The 24,382-nt window shown below is 36.0% G+C and overlaps 1 protein-coding gene across 5 annotated transcripts in view; it reads right to left on the bottom strand.

Moving 5' to 3' along the window:
- CCSER2 (coiled-coil serine rich protein 2) overlaps positions 1-24,382 on the bottom strand; it is a 71,567-nt gene that overhangs the window by 5,779 nt on the left and 41,406 nt on the right. For 4 of the 5 annotated variants that reach the window (XM_082765170.1, XM_082765173.1, XM_082765171.1 and 1 more), the window contains exons 7-9: positions 19,206-19,292; positions 16,866-16,952; positions 15,704-15,802 (exon numbers count right to left, since the gene is read on the bottom strand). In XM_082765170.1, the coding sequence (XP_082621296.1) occupies positions 15,704-15,802; positions 16,866-16,952; positions 19,206-19,292 (273 nt within the window). Of the gene's footprint in view, positions 1-7,921; positions 8,007-15,703; positions 15,803-16,865; positions 16,953-19,205; positions 19,293-24,382 lie in introns of all 5 variants that reach the window. The other variant, XM_082765174.1, reaches the window with a different exon arrangement.

The raw sequence follows: 24,382 nt of genomic DNA, 5'->3' as shown, positions 1-24,382 counted from the left end.
AGATTTAGGCAACCGTTTGATACTGAAATGAATTCAAATGGACTGATAAAGAAACCATCTTCAACAAAACAGTACAAAGTACATGTGAAGCTACAGATCACATACTGCCACCCTAATAACCAAGGAGATAAAGATAACTTGATGAAGCCTTTACATTTTGCCAGAAGAGGCATTCTAGAATCAGACGAGAATTGCCAATACCTCTTTCTGGGTCATTTCTACATTTATTTTTTTTGCTCTTCCCTCTAAAAAAAAAAAACTAAATGTGTGTACAAACACATCTTGGACCTTAAACTTGTACACAGATCTTGGAAGAATTATTTAAAAAAAATAAAAATCAATGCATGGCAAACCCCCAAACCTAGTAAACTTTAAACTATAATTTTTAGCAAGTTTCAGGTTTGAATTATTTTCTTATTTTCCTTATAAAGGGAAGACACTCAACTACAACAAGCTATTCCTATCCCTAAAGTTTTCTGAAACTACCTGAATTCTTACTAAGAGATAGTACGGACACAGTAGACAGATTTATAACATTTGTTTACGAGTGAAATACAGTTCTATGACAAAGCAATAATGTTTATCTTTAGGGATTATGTCACCTCAGTCATCCTCTTGAATTATCCTCAACTTGTAAATGGGAAAGCCAACTGTAGTCTTTTTAGCTACTAGAATTAGCAGAGAGAATGTGATAATTGTGCGTGCCAAAGTCGATTCTAGGAAGAGAGAGTATCTCAATATTCTTTAGATTTTCATCTTTCACCCAGCAGGATTACTGCAGAAAACCAAATCCTCAGAAGTTCATCATCAAGAGAAAAGTTTAATAGTAATGAGAGAAATACCAAGGTTTCTTGATCTAATTCAGATTTACTGGAGCGTTTCCTACTTAGTATAACCAGTTCTGCCTGTAAGGAAAGGCAACATCTAAGTTGGACCGGTGATAACAGCAAGCAATAGACAAGTAAGTGCAAACATGTTGAGCAGTCTGAATACAAATTGTTTCGGAAAGAAGTAAAGAAGATTTATTTATATATATATTTTTTAAAGTGTCAGATTAATATCAAAACATTACTCCAGAAGTAATGTGTTTTTCCTTACTTAGCCAAAACTACCTTATTTCTGTGAGTGCTGTCAAATGCAGAACTATCCTTCTTAAGCAAACAATCCTACAGAAGGGAAGCAATAAGCACAAGAAGCAGTTCTATATTTTAAGAGTTACAGCTTAAAAAAAAGAATCCTCCTGACATTTTCCTAATTTCAGTATTCCTGTAATGGTTTACAGAAATCATTATCCTTCCACCTTAGGAGTTGAAAGACAAATGTTAGCCATAATGATTCATTGTTTTGAGACCATGCTTGCAATAACAGAACTGCTAAAAATGAGAGCAGAAACCAAAGCAATACATACCTGATTACTGTATAAATACTTAAGTAATTCAGATTTTCTAATCTGAATGAAGGCAAAAATTAGTAAATTTATAGCAAGCAGTATTGTGTCAAATCCAAATACATAAAAATAATTGTCAAAAAACTTTTCCCCCTCACCTAGAAAGGGTTTCTAAACACCAGTCTTAAAAAAAAATACAGATAATTATTTTATCTGATTCTATAAATCCTAGCTTTATATCAAATAATGCCGGTTATACTAATCAGCGAAATAAAAAATTTAAGTTATAGAAAAAATTAAACTTCTACAAGAAGTTAACAGAAAAATGCAATACACCAAAGAAACAAGGTTTCTATAATGATATTTCAATGATATTTTTGATAAGAGATATTTGAGCTTTTCCATTTTGCCAATTTTGCATTTAATGCTTTATATAGAAAAATAGCCAGTTATGTACTTTCTTCATTATCTTTCATAACCTAAAGGGTCTAAGCAGTATAATGTTCATGAAGTTAGCAATTCAAAAGTAGAAAACAGCTACATGCACAGAATTATGAGGAGGGCACTACAGCTATGGTATTATCTTTCTCTAAGTTGCTTTAAATACTGTACTGTTTCCTAACACTGAGTTTCTATTTAGTCTAAGTCCATCCGGTTTGCTACACATTACCACTCAAGATTACAGTGAAAGCAGAAACACTTCCAAAATATGCAAGTAAATGTTTACACAGTATTCAACACTGAAGATTGCATTATCTTCATCCGCAGCTTACATCTTTGCCTTATACATACATTTTCTTCTTATCAGGGAGGCTTAAATTATGACTAGGTAGTAATGAAAGCACCAGCAGAAGGATAAGCACTTGGTGAAATCCACCATGAGAAGGAGGGGGGGAATAGGAAGAAGCATTCCACCTTCTAAGGAGATTTTATTTCATGGAAGTCTTAAACAAGTTTGTCATCTGCCTTGCTCTAAATACTGTTTGGATATTTCAGGGAGGTACAGACCATGACTTGGTGTAGACTGTCATTCTAGGAGTGTTTATTGGACAAAAATAGAAGTAAACTGTTTGGGGAGACAAAAAACACCTGTATGCCTTTGTGGTACTCCTGAAATCTGAAACTGAACTCTGAAACATTTCTAGTACCACGCAACTGAGGAAAATTAATTCTCCCCAAAACGAAAGTACATTAAACAAAATGCTTCGTGCACGCATTTCTTTTTTGTGAGACGAGGGAACAGTCTTTTCTGTAATGGCAAGAGCTTTAAAGACTTGGATATACTGATGCATCAAGAAGACTAAATTACAGTTCCTATCGCATTTAGGCTAAGATTCTTTTGTTTCTCTCATCATCCAGAGAAAAGTGACAACACATCTGCAAAGAGGTTTACCATTAATATTCAGTACTGAACCACTGAGATAGTTTTCCAACAAAAAGCCAATAAAGATACAAATATTTTATACTGAAAGTAGTTGTATCAGTGTGGCCATAACAGTAATAGTCGTTGCAGTATCCTTACTATAAAATTCCCTTCAGTTTTGCTTTGGTTATTCTGTATCTCTAATCTGGATACCCATCTCAGTTCCCCATACAATAACTCTGCAGAATGAAATATAGACATTTTCTCCCTGTGGTATTTTGAGGAACGAAAGAAGCGAAGCAATGGGAAATCAGAACTGCATGCACATCTCCAATAGACATGCATCATGCACAGGGCAAAAAAAGTGAAAATGCATGAGGAGGAGATGGGAAAAAATCTGAAGTTGTACTGTACCACGCTTTATCACAGAAGTAATGGACTAACTTCTCAACTCCTTGCCAATGGCATAATGGGAAAGCAGAGACAAGAAAAAGACAAGGACAATGATGTCAGAGGACCAAGACAAAACACTGAGCAATTGCCATGACAGAACTGCAACTTTTCATCATTTAAATTGCAATTAGCACATCCCCCACTTGTTTTTAATCCATCTTCAGGAAACAAAAATAGCAGTAGTGTTGCAGTAGTAGTAATGCAGTACGAACAATATTTATAGCAAGACTTGCACAGAACACCTTTGTTCTTCAAACTTTAAGTCTTTAACATATTTCATCTCTTGAACTTCAAATACCATTAAGAATAGTAAATAGAATTTGTGTATGATTAAAAATGTATACAACAGAAATGTCTGCATCCACGTATATACACATTGTTAGGTATCTAACGAATAGCAACGTCATAAGATAAACTGTATTACATATTTTGACCTTGCTGCCTTTACCCATCTTGCTTGCAACTCACTCATGAGCCTGAGAAGACTCCAAGCTATCAGTTTCTTCTTTTTGGAAAGGGGTAAGGAGCAAGGAAGAAGACAAACCTTCTTGCCCCATAAGTGTTTCAGTTTCTGATCAATCTGACATCCTTATCTCACTGCCATGGCAAAATCCAAGATTTTGCACCTTAAATCTGTAGCATTTGTCAATACTTTCATTGTGGATTTTTTTTCCCCCATTCTCTTCCATCTAGCTGTACCACACCTGTATTTCAAAATCATGAATCATTATTCTACAGCATGTTGTATTACCTCAAACTACAATACAAAACAAGCCCAATATTTTCTTATTGGGCTTGATTGTGTTGTGTTGTTTTTTTTTTCCTTCTCCAAACCATCATTCCCCCTTGTACAGGGTAGTACAATAATTAGTAATATGACATAGCATGGACTTTTTTCTGTGTAGTCTGTATATAAAAACAACTTCCTACAAGAAAAATATTGTCTTAAAGAAAAATGACTGGAAATTATATATAGCAATATCAAGGCAGGTATTTCATCCATAAACTCTGATATATGTGCAACAAACAAAATTATGACCACAAATAAAATTGAGTTTTGTCTGCAAACACAACCAATTAGGTACAAGAAACATTTCCACTGTAGTCCAAGCTGCACACTAATCTCCCACAGCACAAACACGTTATGTATAAAGGACAATAATATAATCATTCCAGGACATTTTTAATACTTTGTCACTTCACATGAGGGTCACAAAACTTCCAAGGCAGTTTTCTGAGGCAAATTTGTCCTCCTAACATGAACACTTCGCACCCCATACCAAGAACTTGAATTGGTCAATAAAGTCTTAGATTAATCACAGAAGCACATGGTAATGTAAAGCAATATACCCCGCTTTAAAAAAATGCGAGAAAAAGTAAAGCACGCACCTGATTTATAGTCAACATGCATACAGTAGCTTTCTTGTTGGTGATAAAAACCTACATATCACCTGCTAGAATTAAATTACCTTTATTTGTAATGCTTTAATACAGAAGCTCTAAATCTCCCCACAAAGTACATAGTAAACAGATGTGAACTGCAATTCTTGAGGTGAGCAACAAAACAGTTTTCATCTGTTTTTGCATGGAGAAGAACTTGAGGCTAGGTGTCTACTGAAACTGGTATAATATTTTAATTTTAATAGTTTATAGTCAGTTCATTGAAAATGTGTATTCTACATGCTGCATTTCTAGAGCTGCATCAGTAAAGCTCCAGAATACAAACACAAAAGTTTCAAGTGGCATTGAGGAAAGCTTGCTATGTCATCAAGATATATATCCTATTACCAAGAAAAAAAAGGAACACAGCATAAGAGCCGAGTTCAACACGAATTATATGAATAAAAACCGTACACTGATTTCTTTTTTTTTTTTTTTTTTTTTTTTTAAGAATGAAATTGTATTATTGGGAAATGGTTATGAAATATAAAATGCTGAATTGTTTCTCAGGCTGTTGAAACAACAGGAAGTTAAAGTACTACAAAAATAGTTCTCATTGAAATTACAAAACACAGTATCCAATTCCAAAGCACAGTAACAAAGTGTTATGGCAGGCTCTTAGGACAACTTAAGCAGTAGGGATGGTGACCCTGTAACTGGTGCTAACTAAACTGTATACATGACAGTATTATAGTATTACATAGCAGGGAGACAGTACCTGTCCTGTATATGCTACACTTTTATGGCTGCTGTAAACAACTAAATAGGAACAATTTAGAGATTTATACCCTCAATCTACTGTGTTTGCAAGTGTTTTATGTATCCATCACCTATCAACAAGATAGCAAAGAAACCTACATCATTCACAAGTGCAGATGCTATTTTAGGTTTGGAATCCTGAATTTCAGTGTCTCCCAGAATGGTTGGGGTTGGCAGGGACCTCCGGAGGCCATGTGGGCCAAACCCCCTGCTCAGGGCCTCCCAGAGCAGGGTGCCCAGCACCACATCCAAGTGGCTTTTGAAGATCCCTAAAGAGGAGTCTAGCACCTGTCTGGGCAGCCCGTGGCAGCACTCCATCACCTGTGCAGTAAGGAAATGCTCCCTGGTGTTGAGACAGAACGTCTGGTGCTCCGGTTCATGCAGACTTTGGGCAGAATTTACAGAAGTGCCTGAATTCCAGCATCTCCAGACAAAAAAAAAAAAAAAAAAAAAAATGGCCAAACAAAACTGAGATTCCTTTGTGGTCCCAACACCTTCTCTATATTATTGCAAAACAACATCAATTTGACTGTAAGCTTTTCCTGTTCTTAGTGGTGACACCCAGCTCACCACTTGCATCAAAACCCCTCCTTTGGCATTCCCTGCCAACTCAAACGACAGGAGACTTAAAACCACAAAACCTAGGGAAGATGTAGTGTGGGGACAGAAGGATGCTAATGATAATTCTAGTAGTATGCTACTTCATGGGACCCTGCTCTAAAAAAAAAAAGTCACTGACCTTGTGAGTGTCAGATGAATTTCCAACCTACCTCTTAATTTATATTTATTTTTTTCTCAGCCTTGATCAAAAAGATAAATACTTCGACAAAGAAAAATGCTAGAAACAATTATTAAAAAAAACATTTTCCTGAGCAGCAATTAGAGTTTAGGTTGATAACCAGTTAGGTTAATCATATCAATTTTAACCTACTTTATTTCCATTACTATCAATTCATACAATTTAATACATATGATGTATACTAAAAAAATCCAACCAACTTTAGTAATGGAAGTTCGCTATGGAGTTCCTGAAAAAGAGGCTGCTGCTGTTGGAAGAACAAAGTCAGGGCTCAGAACAGGGAAGAGATGAGCAAAGTTTTCTTCTTTGTAAAACAGTCGGTGTGAATAACGTGGCAACAGATGCACACATCTGGCAGCTTGGACACCACCATCCCATTCTGACTATGATTGGTAAGCTCCCAAAACATGGTATTTATATGTTCCTCAGATCTAATACCTCTCTTTACAAAGTATTTCTCTGCTGACAGGACAGCAACCTAGCTATGCTGTGCTACGGCTTCCTCTAGCCAGAAACAGACCACACGATGATCAGCTTTTGGGGTTCTACATTCTTTTGGGCTTCTACATTCATTACACTTACACATATGCACACACAGAAACAAAGCAAATCCCTCTATGGCATAGAGAAAAGCCTATGAGACACGGAGTGCATTCCTGGTGAGTTGATTGAATGAATACTGTCACAGAAACGTCAAGAGAGTATTTGAAATACAATTTGAGATATTTTACAAGATTTTTTTTCTTGCATTTGAAATAATCTTAGTGTTATTTCAAATAATGAAATAGATGTAAGCTTAGTTTTCCAAGGTGCAGCTTATTCTTCAGATCTCTGCTGGGCCTGGAAATCTTAGTGTTTCCATAATTTTACTGCATTTCCTGTCCAAATACACTCTTAGACATTGCTAAGCAAACACTGTAATTTTCAAATTACAGTAAGTTTTTAAAATATAACTTTAGCTTTATTAACCAGTTATATTTCTCTGAACAATTAACCGTTTACAATGCAATACCCAAGCACAAAATAAGACTTACCAGTTCTCTATGATTATGTAAGCACACATTTTTAAAATCAGCAATTGTCTTGTTTTGCAGATCCAAGCCAAGAGAACAAAAGCATCTCAAAACAGCCCGTATTATAGCTAGCACAAAAGCAATGTTAGCAAATCATGCAGGTTTTGCAACAGCCACTTCAGTGTATTAGAAGTCTTTTTACAATGAACATCATGAGGGAAAAAAACACTAGTTTCAGGAAAGCTCTTCTGTAAGTTAAGAAAACTTCTTGTGAGAGGCAATGACAATTACTTTTCTCACCAATATTTTTATGTACTTCCACAACACATTTATGTAAATACATCCACATATGCATACATGCAGACCCATGAGCAAACAGAACACACAAATAGGAGAGTATATTACGGCCATGAAAAAGGGAAAAATGCAGCAAGCAAGATTTATGTTAAGACGAGACGGGAAACGGGGGCCTATTTGGTTTTGCCTGAGGAAATGCTGAAGTAAATCAGCGTTTAATATCTGTTATAAAGCTCTAAGTTGTAGCTGCTTATATGCTGGGTGAAGGAAGCAATTTGGTTAGCCACAGACTGTTGTGTATGCCTGTAAATCTGCCTGAAAAGGAGGATACTACGAGATGAACAGTGCGTGCAAAGGGAAAGCTTCTACTGGAACACAGTGAGGGAGATGAGTGAGAGGTACAGACTCACTCTGTCTGCGGTGCGGTGGAACAGTCCGAGGGATGCCCTGGAATGAGCCCTGCCAGGGAGAGAAGGAGGGAGCAGAATACCCACCCTGTGCAGAAAGAGAGAGGGGGAGAAGTATAATAAAAAAAGAGAACAGGGAAAAACAAGACACCAAAAAGCCACACCAACCTTTTCTGTTTTCCCCCAGAAAGGCATCATTATATTCACAGTTTTGCCACTTTAAGGCAGCCTTAAAGTCCACATTACAATACCCTAAACTAGCCAGAAGTCTTATACACATCCATTTGAATTCAATAGGTATGTAACATTTCTGTTATTTTAACGGAGAAATATAGGAGCTGAACTTTTCGTGTTAAAATGGCTGCTACAATTGTTATTTTCATAGCTTTCAGAAATGTTTTTAAAATGTCTCCCTGATTAGTACATTGGTGAACAATACCAAGCCACTAGGAAAACAACCAGCTTCAGTTTACAACAAAAAGATTCTATCTCAAAATACATTTCCTAGCAAAGCCTGGTGCATTTTGATAGTATTATTTAATGTGAAAGAGGAGAGGTGGCATTTAAATGTTTTCCTTGTGTTTCGTTTTAAGAGCTTGAGCTTTCTTCTACAGGATCAGAGAACTGTGACTATGTAAGTCAATGACACGCAAGGCTTGGCTGTCAGATGTTTCAGGTAACTGAAGTGACCCAAGGAAAAGTCGCTTTATGTAGTTTATGATTTTTCCCTTTAAAGGAAACCTACCCAAGTTGGAATTACCCTTTTAAGTTAGACAATCTTGGTTTCTTGTTTCAGTAAGACAGGTTTAAGTCTTTACTATCCCTTTACTTACCAATTGAAAACATCTGTTTCAGCACACTCTGGAATACTGGTGCTGAGAATAAGGACTGCCACTGCCTCCTGCCTACCAGTAACCACCAAAGAGCAAGAGCAAGCATTTGTGGCATTCCCTTACACAGCAGGTATAATACATCTGAACAAGCATCTCAATCAGAAGTGACAGGAACACCATCTGCCCCACTCCTCTTGTTTCTCTGCTGGCCTATCAGTTGCACATCAGATTGCCCTTTGTCCAAGGCTGGACAAATAATTCAGCAATATTTTGTTTCCATGCTTCTTTTAAAAGACTATTAAGCATCAAATTATTTCTACAAAAATATTTTTCTTTTCTTTATCCCAGCAGAAGTTTAAACTACCACTTGTCTTCATCTAATTAGATTTAACCCATCATTACTCCAAGTTTCATTCCTGTTAAAACATAACTTAATGCAACCCATTTAAATCAAGTCTTGGACTTTTTTTTAGGTAGAACACAAACTAGAACAGGAAATAAAGGAAAAAGTTGAGAAGACTACTTGATTCTTCAGAAGCTGAGACAGAACAATTACTTGAAAGAAATTGCAAGGATTTTTTTTTTTATCCAATTATCTCTAGATGGAGATATTGATTATTTAACATGTTCTTACAGTCCTCCATCAGTAGTCATCAACACTCACACAATTTTCAGACTGCTGCATGAAAGAACATAACTAGTTTCAGTTAAGCAGTATTACAAAACAATGTAATATATTGTCTTTAAAACAGAAATATTCCTAGAAACAAGATGAAATGATCACTGTACAAAAGACAACTACATTTTTCAGGCCAGCTGTAGTAGGTTTGCTCACATTTTATCCTGTCAGGGTGGAAGAACAACAACAAACTCTTTCCATTCTCTAAACATCTAAACAAAACACAATCTCCAGACTGCAGAAAGCCCAGTATCATCAGGTACAGGTCTCATCTTCTAAAGGCCTCTTCAACGTGGCAATGTGTGGTGGTGTTTTTTTGTCATTAGTGGTGTTTGGTATTTTTCCTGTTAGATTTCTTTGACATTAAGGCGTTAAATAAAGAGGAGTAGTGAAAATTCTATATCCTCTTCCTTCCTTTAAAGGAAGAGATTAAGACAAGTACAAGCCAGCTGACCTACAAAAGTTATGATATTATTATAAAAGTATTTAGATGTATTTAGATGTCTTGATACATTCCAGTACTTTTTAAAGCATTCATATTAGCACTTCAAAGCACAGCCCTAAATACAGTCTTCTCCATAATTCTTCATGGTATTTAATCATTACTTATTGACTGGAGAAGGAAATGAAGAAAAGGCAAATAACTTCTTCCAGTGTTTTGCCTGCTAAACTAAACCACTCTCCAGGCATGGTTCAGTTCCCTTCTCACTGATGCCAGAGAACATTCTATAAGCTGAGAAGCAGAACCAGCTATTCCTCCGACAGCAGTCTTCAGAGATTGGCCTGCATGGAGCAATGTAATCTCAAATAAAAGCTAAATTTCTCCTTTGTAGAAATCACAATAGCATTGCCTAATTGTACATTAAATAAAGTAATTAAAAATCAACATCAGTGGAACCAAATAAGGAACAAGAAATACAGTGTTGGGAATTTATTAGTGTGGGTATTTTAAGTTGATTTTTTTTAATGATAAAGACTGTACTGATCCTCAAGTACGTTACATTAAGAGAGGTATCTGACAGTAAGGCTGGCTTAAGAAAAGATTACTTATAATAGTATTTTACAGAACTTCAGCAACGAAATCTACAAAGCTCTTCTTTCTAGAATGACTCACATTCACTCCCCCATTAGGCAAACATATGCTGATGCTCCCAAGAAATCCAAAGAACAGGAAAAAAACACATACACACAAATAAGTGTGTCTCCTAGATTATGGCATATATTTAAAACACACAAAAAATAGTAGTTTCCTAATGAATATAGGGAAGAAATGTGAAAAACAATATTTTTTTTTTGCTTGACTGTTAAAGAGCCTCTAAATATAATAAGCAAACAATGGTAGGATTGAAAGATGAGAACACAACTTATCTAAGTGTTTATTTAAAAAAATGGATTATGCAAAAGTGCAAAAACCAATAATATTCTTCTGGGTCCTGAACCTTAGTGTGATGCAGGTCTTTACACCTGCACTTTACTGTTAGCCAGCAGTCCCCACAGTTCCTCCCCTCAGCTGTTATGTGCATCTGGGCCCTAAACACCGAAGTCCCATTCCTCTCATTTCCCAGATACCGAAATTGTGAAACAAAAACATTTCAACGGGAAACTGATTCAGAATTTAGTACCAGGCAAAATACTCAGGAAAACCGTGGAAAAACGAGAGCAATTGAGATCATCAAGCAGCCTACAAACCAGAATAAAGTGATGAATGTTTTTCACAGAACCTGAGGAACTGTACAATTGCAGCTAAAACGTTTGACCCTGAAGTTTTGACCTTCACTGCACTGCAAAACCTGGTGGGGGCCAGGAGGATTCGTTTTTAGAAAACTGCTACTACAAAAGATATTAAGGCCAGAGTTTTCCATTGCTAGGAAAAGACCTCAACCTTAGAATAAGCAATCACATGAATAAAAGCAACTGCTTTTGCCAGAGCAGGACAAGAGAAATAGTACTAAGGTACTGCTGCACAGTAATCTTAGACCAACAGCCAAACATTGCAGCTATTTTTCCAAGGATACACCAATATCCAAAACCACTACTGCTTTGCTTTAAAATGTCTTTCCTGTTACAGGAACAAATGCAGGAAAAAGCCACTTTTATCCACGTCTATCTTTGCTGTCTCACCTAGCCTTGCCAGCTGCCTCACACAAACTCAGAGCACTACCTCATGAACAAATTTACAATGACATACTCCAAGTATCAATGAAAACAAAATGTTTTTGCAGCTGCTTCCTTTTGCTAGCCTACCACCCAGGAAGATTATAAATGAGCAGCTCTGACATGCAATGGTATTTTTGGAAGTACAGAACACCGAGTTTTATGTGCTGGTTGTAGACTGAGCAAACAAGAACCGCTGTGTAAGATTTAAAGGACTTGTGCTCTGCACATGCCTACGTGTCATGCAGCATCACTGGAACAAAGCAAGAAGCAGATGCACAACAAGAATATCTAGTCCAGTCATGGTACTTTGTTGCCAAGAAAGTACATGCATTAGTAGTATTTTTTTTTTAGTATGTTAAAACAGACCAGCAAGTGAACAGCACAGCAGAGAAGTGCTGGACAACGGGAGAAACCTACGTCAGATGTGAAGATAAACACTTACATAGCAACTAGGCTTCAATACCTGGAAATTTGAAGTTGCAGAGTCAAAGCATACTGAAGATTTATAGCTCAGGGAAGAAAATACTCGAAGACAACAATACAAAGACAACCAAAGCAGTATGAAGGTTGACCAAAACAATTGATGTGCAAGGCCTTGGAACAAGCAGCTGGAACAATACACTAATGGAAGGTAAAGAGTATCTCAGCACAGAAGTAGAAAAGAGGCGTAGCAAAGAACAAGAATATGCATGCTCCTGTGCACACTGAGTTTTTCTATTGTTTTACCAGAGACAAGAGTGCAATTATATATAACCTTTAAGAAGCAAAATAAATCTCATCACTACTTGCTATTCTGAGACAGAGGAGAAAGTCAGCTCTTACTGTTCCTATTTACTGTTTCAAGGCACAGGAGAGCACTTGAATCATGTTCTGCTAAGGAACTGGACCTCAGGGCCAGAATTTTTTTTACAGGCATGTTCATCCAAATTCAGGGGTTTATAGTTAGCTTAATGTACTTTACTTCTCAGCATCTGCAAACAACCTTTCTAGTTCACGACATCAAATAACTTGACAATAGAAATTGAAGACATCTAACCCCTGTTAGTACCTTTACAATCTCTGTATGTTTCACTATTTTGTATTACACAAACAATGCTGCAAAACATGCAAGACAATTGTGGTAACAGATGCTCATATTTTTCTCCCTGTAAGCTTTCTCCATCAACATTAAATTCCTCAGGTAACTTCGTATTCAAGATTTCCATCAAGTTTTTACTTTTATTATTCTCATGATAGTTAAACAGAAGGAATAGACTGACTAGAAGTGAATTCACTATACGAGATGTATATAAAATCCATCTAGACATGTCATGCTCTACCCTGGCAGTTAATACCTGCACAAGACTTTATTCTGTGGATGGCTAACCAAAAAGAATGGTTGCCTCTAAATTGTCATTTTTAGCATACTTGCAGGACACGAGATGTACTATGTAACAACTGGAGCGTGACTGGGCAATAAGTAGCTATTAAATTTTAATATGCCCAGTTTTCAAAACATTTCAAAACAGGTTTGAACAATTAACCTAAAGTTACACAGTTCATATTTATGTACATATTTACCTTTAAATATAACCCTTGCACCCCATAGAAGTACTTTCAAAAAATTTGCAGTCTCTATTAAGAATAACCCCAAATTTATTTTCACATCAACATTGGCCATTTTGTAGAACTGTATCTGGTAATAAAGAAACAAACTGATAATATAAAATTTTTGAAAGAATACATTTAATGATACTTACGTGTCTATTCACTAGGAAAACCATAAGCAATCATGAATTTCAGCTATTTTAAGTAGATTGTAATGTTGCAAAAAATTACTGCAATTAACATGGTCTTAAATTTCTGAGATCTTCTAATAGCTGATTTCCACTCTCACTATTTTCTAGCTTATTCCAGCAACTATTTGTTATATACCACTACATTAACAAAGTTTAAGCACGTTTCTGGAAGCATTTCTTGAAAAAGTTACTTAGTATGTTCAATTATGACTTATTTATGCTTCACAAATTAACACACAGTTAACAGTTCTGCTAGAATTTGTGAACTGTTAGAATAAAGTAGATCCCTCAAGAAAATGTAGCTTACTTCTGCTTTCCACTGCAAGTGACATTTTGTTATTGGGTTCCAGATTGACAACGACAATGTCAAGGCTTTATCTATATTTATTCTACTTATATTAAACCATGCAATAAAGCATACAGCAGAGGAACTGTTAAACCAGAAAACTGAGGTCTGATTATTAGAACTGGAACTTGGCTACAGCAGCAAAACTGCTGCCCTTTAAGAAGTCCTGCCTTAAGCTACTGTCCATTTGTTTGTTTGGGGTTTTGTTTGTTTTTAACGTCTTCTTATTTAAGTTTCATGGAGTCATTCTATAAGCATTCTGCCCAAAAATGTTTTGAGCTAATATTTACAAATAACGGTTCCTGAAAAGCAGTTTGTTTTGAACATTTGTCAATACTTTGCATTTTCCAGTTCCACTATCAATGGTCTTGAGAAATTTCACATAAAGATAAAAATACTGAGAGGTTTATTATGCGTATACATATACGTATATAAAGACACAACCAACCAGGAACAAAGCTGTAAGTCCTTTTTTTTTATTTAAAAAGGTATTCTCCCTTAACCTGAATAAATTTCCGTATGACAATAGTGTATTCTCAAGCAGAAGTACTGAATAAGTTCAAAGTAGCGTACTTCATCCTGAAGAAAGAGATAATGGGGTTAAAAGAATCCTTTACCTGAGATTTAAGGTCTTAGTTTACTCCCTTTCTCCATCTCCTCCAATATCTTTGTCTTACAAATTAGTAATACAGGTTGCTCAAACTGAAGCTTCTGCAGTCAGCAGTTAAAAATTAACTGTTACTAATCTGTCTCTGAATTTACACTGAAAATGAGATTGGAAAAAAGGACCACCAGCAGTAACCACTAACTCAGGCACAGTATCAGTGTAGAAAAATGTTATATGAATGTCACAGATTAAATTAAAATCTAGGAAAAAGAAATAGTACAAGAGCTCCAAAGACATAGGATAACAGAATGGAACAAACATCAAGGACATTACATTTACTTACTGGAACAGAAGTGCCAGAGCAAACTAAGAGACAGTTAAGATTATGTTCTCTTTACTTCGGGTGCTTTCTAGAGAAAATGTTGAAAAGCTAGGTCTCAACAGGAAAAAAGTGTTCGCTATCAACTGCTAATCATACTTCTATCCTAGCACTATATACTTAAAAGAATAGTTTTAGAGGGCCGGCAGGGGCAATTCATCTTTACTACGATCTGACATCAAATAACTAGGGGCAGGGTAAAAGGAAACAAGAATTCTAATCCATTTTTCATCTTTCAAAGAAGTCTCTCCGGATTCTCTCTCTAGAAGCAGTAGCTACAAGATTATGATCTGAAGACTATTTGCTGGTGACTGATAAAAGCCTTGTTCAAAGACATTTCATTATTTTTTAGAAGTGTTGCCTCCCCTCACATCATCTTAAGTATTCTATTACTGATCCTTGAAGAATTTAACAATGTTGTATAACAAGCAAATATGATCCATGCAACAACATATGGGAATGAACACGTCCTTTGTCAGAGTGATTTTCACCCAATAAGTTTTTGAATAAGCTAAACTCTTCAAGTGAATTATTGAAAAAAATATTAACTTTGCTGTTGTTGCTGTTGTCTTTTGCACTTAGGGACTGAGAGTTAGAACACACAATTTTCTACAAACATGTGCACAGCAGCAATGAAACTTCAACAACAAAAAACAGATATGAATACCTATGACTTGAAAATCAGATAGGAAAATGTCTTAATGTATGCTTAGATATACAGCTTGGGCTGCCTGTAACATAAGTAGTGCAAAATATGATTAAGCACAGAATTCTAAAGTTTTATTATACATTTTAAAATAGACGTTTGTAATAAACTTATAAATAAGAAAAGGTCAGCAAAAGAATGTGTACGGTAGGCACAGCAGTAAGGATGTATGAATAAAACACTCATTTAAGAGTATAATCTCTTAAATAAGGCCAGCCAACTTGTGTAATAAAATTAAGAATAAAACTGGGGAGTGAATCACAAAGTAATAACCAAGAAGGAATGGCAAGTTTTACTCACAGAACTCCTTCTCCAGGAGGTTTGCGTAAATTTATCAGCACACACAGACGTTGCCCCTGAAGGTTTTTGGTTGTCTCTCTGGCAGTTGCATCTAGTGGCCTTAACCCCCGAAGAGAAAGGAGAATTTGTTAGAAAACGACTAGGTAAGATTCTTGTAAAGCACCACTGAGGCCCAGAAGTCAATACCATGTTTATTTTGTATTGATACAAATAGAGTATTGGTCTAGTGTTAATTGCTTATCTAACAATTAATTCTCCAGGACTGTCTCCCTCTCAGGAGAGTACTTGAAAGATGTCCATCATACATATGCATATGCAAAAAAATGCAGTAATTGCAAATATATGCAATTAATCAAGATGAACAGGTAGGTAACAGTATGTTCAAAAGCTTTACTCAGTATGTATCAAGAAGAAATTGAAACATAAATGTTACTACCATTTAACAAAAGGAAGGTGCATGAGATTTCTTATCTAGTAACACATCCCATAGTGTGAATTAAGTTTCACTACCATTAATTTAAAAAGGGTTATGAAAGCAGTTATAAATAGTCTCCTTAGCCATGGAATATGGTATGGACTGCACATAAAATCACAAAGAAAAAGTTATTCCCATCACAAATCTATTAGGAATGTTCTTCTAAAGCCCAAAATACATTTAGGTGACATCATACCCTCCCCTTCATGCTACTTTGTGGTTTTGGTTGAGATAAGATCAATCAATGAGTTCCAAGTAAATATAAAAAGCAATTTATCTAAAATAGCTTCAGAAAATGGCTTGAGAACATAGGACTATTTTGCAAGAATTGTCATACCAAACTAGTTTGGCGGAACCAAATGCAGAAATATACATGGCAAAACCCAAAGTTTACTTTGAACAGGAACAAAAAGTGAAGAGGCATAAAATAATTTTGCCTCAGGGTATCTGTGTTTATCTGGACACAATTTATGATAAGCGTCCCCTAGTTTCAGAGACATAACTTTTCTGTGGTCAACTTAACATTAAACAAAAAATCATGACTGGCCCTACTGAATTAAAGATCCCCACAAAAATACTTGAAGTCAGAAGTTTAGCTCTCTTAAGTTCTTTGTAAGAATTACCTATTAAACCTGCACTCTGCAGTACGTACTTGGGATTTTGTTAAGCATTTAACATTATACTTACAAGTTGATGCTCTAATCGGTTGATTGTTTCATCCTTTTTCTTCAGTTCATCTTTAAGCTTCCTGATCTCATTCACCAAATCTTCTGTCTGCAACAGAACATTGGGCAATATGAAGTTTTCCATATGGGCTGCACAACCTAACTCTACGCCTCTACAGGACATGCTCCTTCAGGTGTTCGTTGTGTCCTAGCAGTAATACTAGCACATGCTTTCCTTATTTTTTTTCACCTGGTGAAGTGGGCTGATGAATACAACTAAGAACAAAGAAACTTGACTAGAAGTCTCTTTTAAAGAGAGTTTAACCAACTCCCTACATTCACAATGTGTAAGTAAATCTGCTGCAATTTCAATACGGATTCATCTGTCAGTCAAGAAACTGGTGTCATGGAGTGTCAAAAAAATGTAACCATTAAATACTGCCTCTAGTAGTATTTCTGTGAGCAACATTAGAAATATTTGGACTGATATTATTTAACATCTTTGTTGTCAACATGGTCAGTTGGATTGAGAGCACCCTCAGCATGTTTGCCAGCGACACCAGGCTCTGTGGTGGTGTTGACGCTTTGAATGGAAAGGATGCCATCCAGAGGAACTTTGACAGGCTTGAGAGGTTGGCTCGTGTAAACCTCATGAAGTTCAACAATGCTAAGCATAAGGTCCTGCGCTTGGTCAGGGCAATCTCAAACATCAGTAACAGCCTGTGTGATGAGTAGATAGAGAGCAGCCCTGCCGAGGAAGACTTCGGGATATTGATGAATGAAAGCCCAAATGTGAGCTGGCCATGTGTGCTTGCAGGCAAGAAAGTCAACTGCATCCTGGGCTGTATCAAGAACAGCGTGGCCAGCAGGTCGATGGACATGATTCTCTGTCCCTCTACCCTACTCTTATGAGACCCCACCTGGAGTCCTGCATTCAGCTCTGGGGCCCCCAGAATGCAAACAGCAGAATTGATTTGAATTCATCCTACTAGAAACTGACAACTTTAAACCATGCAAAGTTCAGAAATCTTAATATATATATATATATATAAGATATATATATATATATATATAAGATATATATATATATATAAGATATATATATGCAAGTTTGATTTAATTTATTTTTTTCTCTCATCACATGGTAATCTGAACGTACTTCACAGCTATGCCATTGTAGCAAGGCCATACATTGAGGGGTGTTCTTTCATTCAGTATCATTCATCTTCTCTTTTATTTTGACTAGATGTTATTAGTTACTGCTTTAGGACAGCATCCAGATGGATTTCTTATGCAGTTTTTCTAAACCATATGCTAACTTCAATTAAGGAAATGACAATTCAAAGTGTCAGCTAAACCTAGCTTTTGTTTTTTGCTGTGAAGTTGAAAACCAACATATTTTGCTTTAGAATTTAAAACTAAGATTGTGAGGGAGACGGCTGTTGAAGTACAAGCTCAACTAATGTATCAGACAAACAATTCAAGAGAAAATAAGTCCTAAATGAAGCGTTAATAATGTTGAAGTCAGGATTGTTAAAAGGATCACGTATATAGATCTATGGTTTTGGCAAACCTCTTAAACCCCGAAATCAGGATTTGGACAAGTGACTTTCAAACAGAAATCAGATTGTAAGTGTTCTTCCCTTTCAAAATATATTTTCAACTTCATTATCTCCTCAACAAGTATTATTCTCCTACTGTAGCGTAGGATTAGTGATCTCTTTCTCTATTGACTTTACAGTAAGAGCCTCCAGTAATTCCACAAAACTTCAACACTGTCGAATGCACAATCCTGTGACCACAAAAGATGCTCCTTTCTGGAATAACCATTGTGAGTGCTTCTCTCTTTAATACCCAATCTAAAACAGTAAGTCAACTTCGATTTTGCAGGGTTAATTCTGTTAATTTTTAAGTTCTTACATTTGCTTTACCTGCAGTATTTCAGGAAAAACTTGCTTTAGAGGAATGATATTTTAAACCAGACCAGAAGTCAACATAAAGTCTCATGAAATAAAGCATGTAACAAAACTTATGGTATGATTATACTTCAAAGCAAAAATTGTCATCAGCAAAAATTGTCTTTTCAAATTCTAACAGTTATCAAATTGAGAAAAATCTTGAAAGATGTTACTCTATAGTTTAGTCTGCCATAACTACTACAAGTATCAGAAGTTATTATTTAAACTGTACTGGTATTAGTCAGTATTTCAGAAGGTCAAATAAATCCTTTCATTTGAACAACATTTGATTTGACAGAATAGATTTGAATAGATGCAAAAAACATTACTTCAGTGATAAAAATTAATTTTCCTTTTACAAGCAAGTTTGTATCTATTCTGGAGAGTAAATCAGTGTCATTTACCTTACTGTAAGTTGTCTCAGGTTCTTGTGGTTCTGGACTGGGTGGAATTGAGAGTGTGATGTCCTGGAGTGACACGTTCTCATCATTCTAAGAGAGTAAGAAGAAATCATCAAATTACTCATTGGGGGGAAAAAAAAACAAAACATACTCTTCCCAACTTTCTTTCAAGGATATACATGTAGACAGACACATCAACCCTGCAGAACCTGCAACAGTGTCTGACTCATCTCACTGTGAGTTTTCCTTTCTTGCTGTTGTTTTCATCTGATTTGAATGTGTGCCTTGCAGCACGTGTACACTGCCCAAACAAGGGCCACAAACAGTTTCTCTCTCCTCATGAAGCTGTCCAGGTAGCTATGTCAAAACGTATTGATTTTGTGCAAATATTGGCCATTATGTTTTTTGTTTGTTTTTTAAATCGGGAAGGAATAGTAATACTACATAATTTTAAAAGTTTCATTTCCTTCAGTACCCATTCTAAAATGGGTACTGAATATTTTATTTGAAAGTATACTTCAACTTGTAAATATTGCTTTTCTAGTTAAGAATTTCCAGTGTACAGTTTAAGACTAAATTATTTCACAGCCATAAGAACTGAATATCAATTACGAGAACTGGAACCATGAAAGGGTGTTCTTCACCCCTATAATGACAGCAATAAATCCTGAAATTAATCAGAGCAAGGAGAAACAGAAAGAACCAGCAATGACACTACAGGATAACTGCTTAGGTATGTCCTTAAACACCTACACTGCCATGACAAAAAGTCTTTACTCAAAGACCTTACAGCCTAGGATTGCACTTGTAGAACATATTGAAACATATATATGAGATCAATATGTCTCAAAATCTGTCTAAAACCACAAGCCTGAGCCAGCAAGTCCCAAAAAATCACAAGGGTAAAAGTGCAGCTCAAATGCCAAAAATCACCTGAGGGGAAAAAAAGATAGCCCTATTTATGTCCTTTATATACATGAGGAATATATCTGATTTTTTTTTGATTCCTTAATAAAATTCTTATAAATTTTTAATTAAACATTGAAGAGATTGACCGGATGTAAAAAGTAAAAACTGAATTTTGTGATTTTTAACCATTTAATCTTTACTTTCTTCTAGAAGCACTGATTGTTTGCAGCCAAAATTATTTGATTTTCTGCATGCAAAAAATCAAATTTGATTATTTAATTATTTGCATGCAAAACCATCACAAACTTAAAGACAAAAATACTAAGAACAAGCATACAGTTCCAAAATGCTTCCATCATACTAGAGACAGTTAGCTTAATTTCCATTACTTAAATCTAAGTTTTAAACCATCCTGGTCTTTTTTTTTTTTTTTTTTTTTTGGGGGGGGGGGGGGTTGTTCTGAGGAAGACTGTCCAGCTTTGTTGTTGAAGGCTTCTGAGTCCATAACAGGTATCTCAGCTTACACTGTCCAACACATGGTTTAGGTCAATTGACAAGTAGCTGTTTGTCCATCCCAGGCAGATTGCCAGCCCGTGACAGGCTGATGAAGCAGCAATTTGCAGTCTATAGTTCTAATAGTGTTTGGAAATATTTTGAATTATTCTGCCCCACTATGCATTAGAGATAAGAACCAAGATAAGAACCATTTAAACCAAACATTTCTAAAACGCTAAAGGAAAGGAGCAGCAACCAACAGTTGCTGCAACTTTGTTTTGTTTTAACTACTCATATATTTATTATAACTACTCAAATCCAAGCACTCAGAAGGAAAGGTGCATCAGACTGTCACAGTTACATTTGTGACAGGAATCATGTGGAGGGAAAAATACAAACCAAAACAAACTTACTACCTCCAACTGATACCTCTGCTACACAAATAAAATGCACAAAACCGGAGAAATAAGACGTTCACAGCAGTAGGCTATGACCTCATTGCAAAGAAAGCAAGACAATAATTTCCTGGCAATTAAATTAGAATACTCAAGCCCTGTGCTGTACCTGATAACCAAAGAAAAAGCTATGTTCATCTGCACTAATTTCCTTACCATTGTTTTAATTATCTTATTATATACAATTAACACAGTACAACTAAAAAAAAAACACAGATCTAACACCATCAATGGAAATTTAAGTACCCTTTTGTGAACATATGCTAGTACTAAGGTACAAATCTTTGTTTTTGCTGTTTTTTTCATAATTGCATTGCTAAAATGAGATGGGGGAAAAAAACAGCATGAACAAGGCTATCCATATACAAAGAAAAAAAGAAATTAGAACAAAGCAGGATTTGCAAAACAACGCAACAGGTTATATGCACGTTATTTTTGGTAGCCTAGAAATAACCCATTAAGACATCAACTTTAGAAAACTTGGAGAGAGCATATAATTTTAACCCCTAGGTAAAATTATGATGACGAACTTTTTAAAAAGCTTATCACCACACTGCAATTACCAATATAGAAAGCTACTGGCTCGTGTTGTTTTTTTTTTTCCCCCCTCCAACAATACAATACATAATTATACCATAAACATACATTTAAAACAGTTGGACTGGTCTCATTTGTGCAAATATAAAAGATGCTTGCAAATCCAGCAACATATCAAGAACAAATGCTTACCAAAGGCATTAAAAAATAAGTTGTTTGAAAATATAAGCAAAAATAAAGCATTTTTATTTCTTCAGCACACGACTGCTTTTGTAAAGCTGCAGCATTAGAAGGACAAAATGGTAATGTTTGTAACTATTTCCTAAATTTTAAACATTGCAACACACCAACAAAATACATACATTTTGGCTTTCCTGTTACAGTTGGTTTTAAACATTACTGTCACTTCAGGTGTGAAAATAGCCTTTAGTGTGTAAATTGACAGAGAAATAATGCTGTAATATTCACATTTAAATAGCTATGTAGGAACAGGTCTTTAGTTAGAGATTCATTTTTGAACCTGATATAAATTTATGCATGTATTTGCATGCACTGCTCAATCAGGTGTGCTCTCTTTTAAGTATCTACCACATAACGTTGCAGTGACCCATCGGTTTAGCCTCCTTTTCTTGATGCTGTATCAGCAATGCATTTGAATCACTACCTTTCTATACTGATTTTTAGTTCAATCATGTTTACTCGACACTTTCTGCTGGACTTGGGTCAACAGCACACACTGCAGTTTGTGGCCATTTTTGTTTGGTCCCTATGTCATAAACTGGGGGTCATCGCATGCTTCAAGATATATTTTAAGTGGTTTATAAAATTCAACAGCAAGATTTTTAAAAAATCCTTAATTCATTAATAACTACTTAAACTAAACGCGTAAAAGTGGTGGAATAAGAAAAAACCTTGACCGTTAACTTTTCGAAAACAAGTATGAATAAACGTTACAGCCTCTTTAACAATATTTTTGTATTTCTCTGCATGATGTTACTTGCAGGTTTGTTTTTAGTTAAATGCACATGCAAAGTGCAGAAAACATGGAACTTCTAAAAGAGCAGAGGTGAGAGGGCAAAGGAGATCCTCTCAGAAGTCTTCCATATTGCATTACAGGAAAATGAGCTCCAAGTTTAAAGAGAATAGTTGTTTTCAGTATACTAACATATTTTAGATTCTTCTATTAAAAATAAATCCAATCAAATGCATTTTCAGCGATTGTCTTGTGGATCTTAACAACACAAGCTATGTTTTAACATGCAGGATTTTAAGCTAACATGCTACCAATGATGTAATAATTTCATCTTGAGAACTGAATGTTCCAACAGCTAAAATTCATGAAGAAGCTGAAAAGTAATGAACATTTTTTAAAGCTTTAATCAAGTTCTAGCCTTTAATTCCTACAAGGAGTAGGGATGATTCCAAGTTCTCTACACTACAAATTGCTTGCTTGAAGAGCCTCATTTTCCAGTTTAGCATTTTTGCAAAGGTACCAGCAGAAAACTCACCAAGTGTTCAGCAAGTAGAGGGTGCTATTCACCGACTAACTACTTAACATTTTCCTGTGTGTTTGACTGTAGTCGTATTGAAATATTACCATGAACGTCAGTTTCCATTTCCACTGTCCAACACTGTTATAATGACAGCCCAACAGCTAACAACCAACAGTTTAAGCCTAAGATATACCATTTCTTTATTTGCTACCTTGAATACTACTTTGGTTTTGTTTCTTTCAAGCAGTTTCAGTAAAGGCCACCAAACAAGCCTCCGAAGCACTATACCTGCCCTTCCCCTAAAGGGCATTCCAACTGCACAAGTCAGCAGCAGCCTGAACCCTTACTCCAAATCCCACAACTTACCACTGGTTATTTAACAGAGTAGGAAGTGGGTGAGAAAGGCAGCTCTTGGCCAATGCAGCACACAGAAATAGCCAATTGGCTCCTCTTCCACAAATCCACCCAGTCTCTTTCTAGCACTGGTGAAGCCCCGCACAAGCCTGCAAGTTGTGTTTTGGCCGGAGCTACAGGTGATTCAGGGCATGCAGGAGATGGTGCGAGACACATCCAGAAATAGAAATTGTGCTTAGGAAAGGAAACTGGTCGTAAAATTTTCTTCAAGTGTAAGCAAACAATTCATTCTCCTTCATCTACTGACAAAATTCGAACAGGTTACAAGGAATCACTTCACCCAACAGGGCTTGTGAATTCCCACCCGTCGGCGCCCTGAGTTAGAGCACGCTGCATTTAAACCGCTTCAACAAGCTTCATATCTGCCTGAAGGGCAGCAGCCTGTAATTCCCAAAACTGCACCCGTGCCTACTTCAAGACAGACTCCTAATCATTCAGTACGGTACTTTTATTAAACTGGTGAACTGGCCTTAGCCACAGCTTTCTGAAGTTTGTTCAGACCTTGTCAACCTAGGGGCACATCTTACTTGGTGCAACCTCATTTTAACCATGAAAACAAAGCAGTTCCTTCTTCCATTGGCAGTTCAGGAAACACAAGTATTTCTTACAACAACATACATAGTCTGCCCCATCATCTTCACTCTCTGGTTGGCCACCAATTCTCACAGACTCCTAATATATTCTATTTCATTTCTCTCTGAGTGGCCCCTCACCAAATTTCAGTTTATTCCTTCAACAGGCTGAACCCAGGCTAGACTTGGTTTCATTTAAACCAGTCTGCCTAACCACCTACTATTATTCAGCTTACTGATCACCTTCGCACTACACTTTATCATAATATAGCATGATTAAGCGTATTTAGAATTACTTGAGGCTT

This window comes from Aythya marila, assembly GCF_965140915.1.
Source record: "Aythya marila genome assembly, chromosome: 7".
NCBI lineage: Eukaryota > Metazoa > Chordata > Aves > Anseriformes > Anatidae > Aythya > Aythya marila.
Note: the sequence above shows the minus strand (reverse complement) of the source record. Positions and strands in the feature narration are given on the sequence as shown.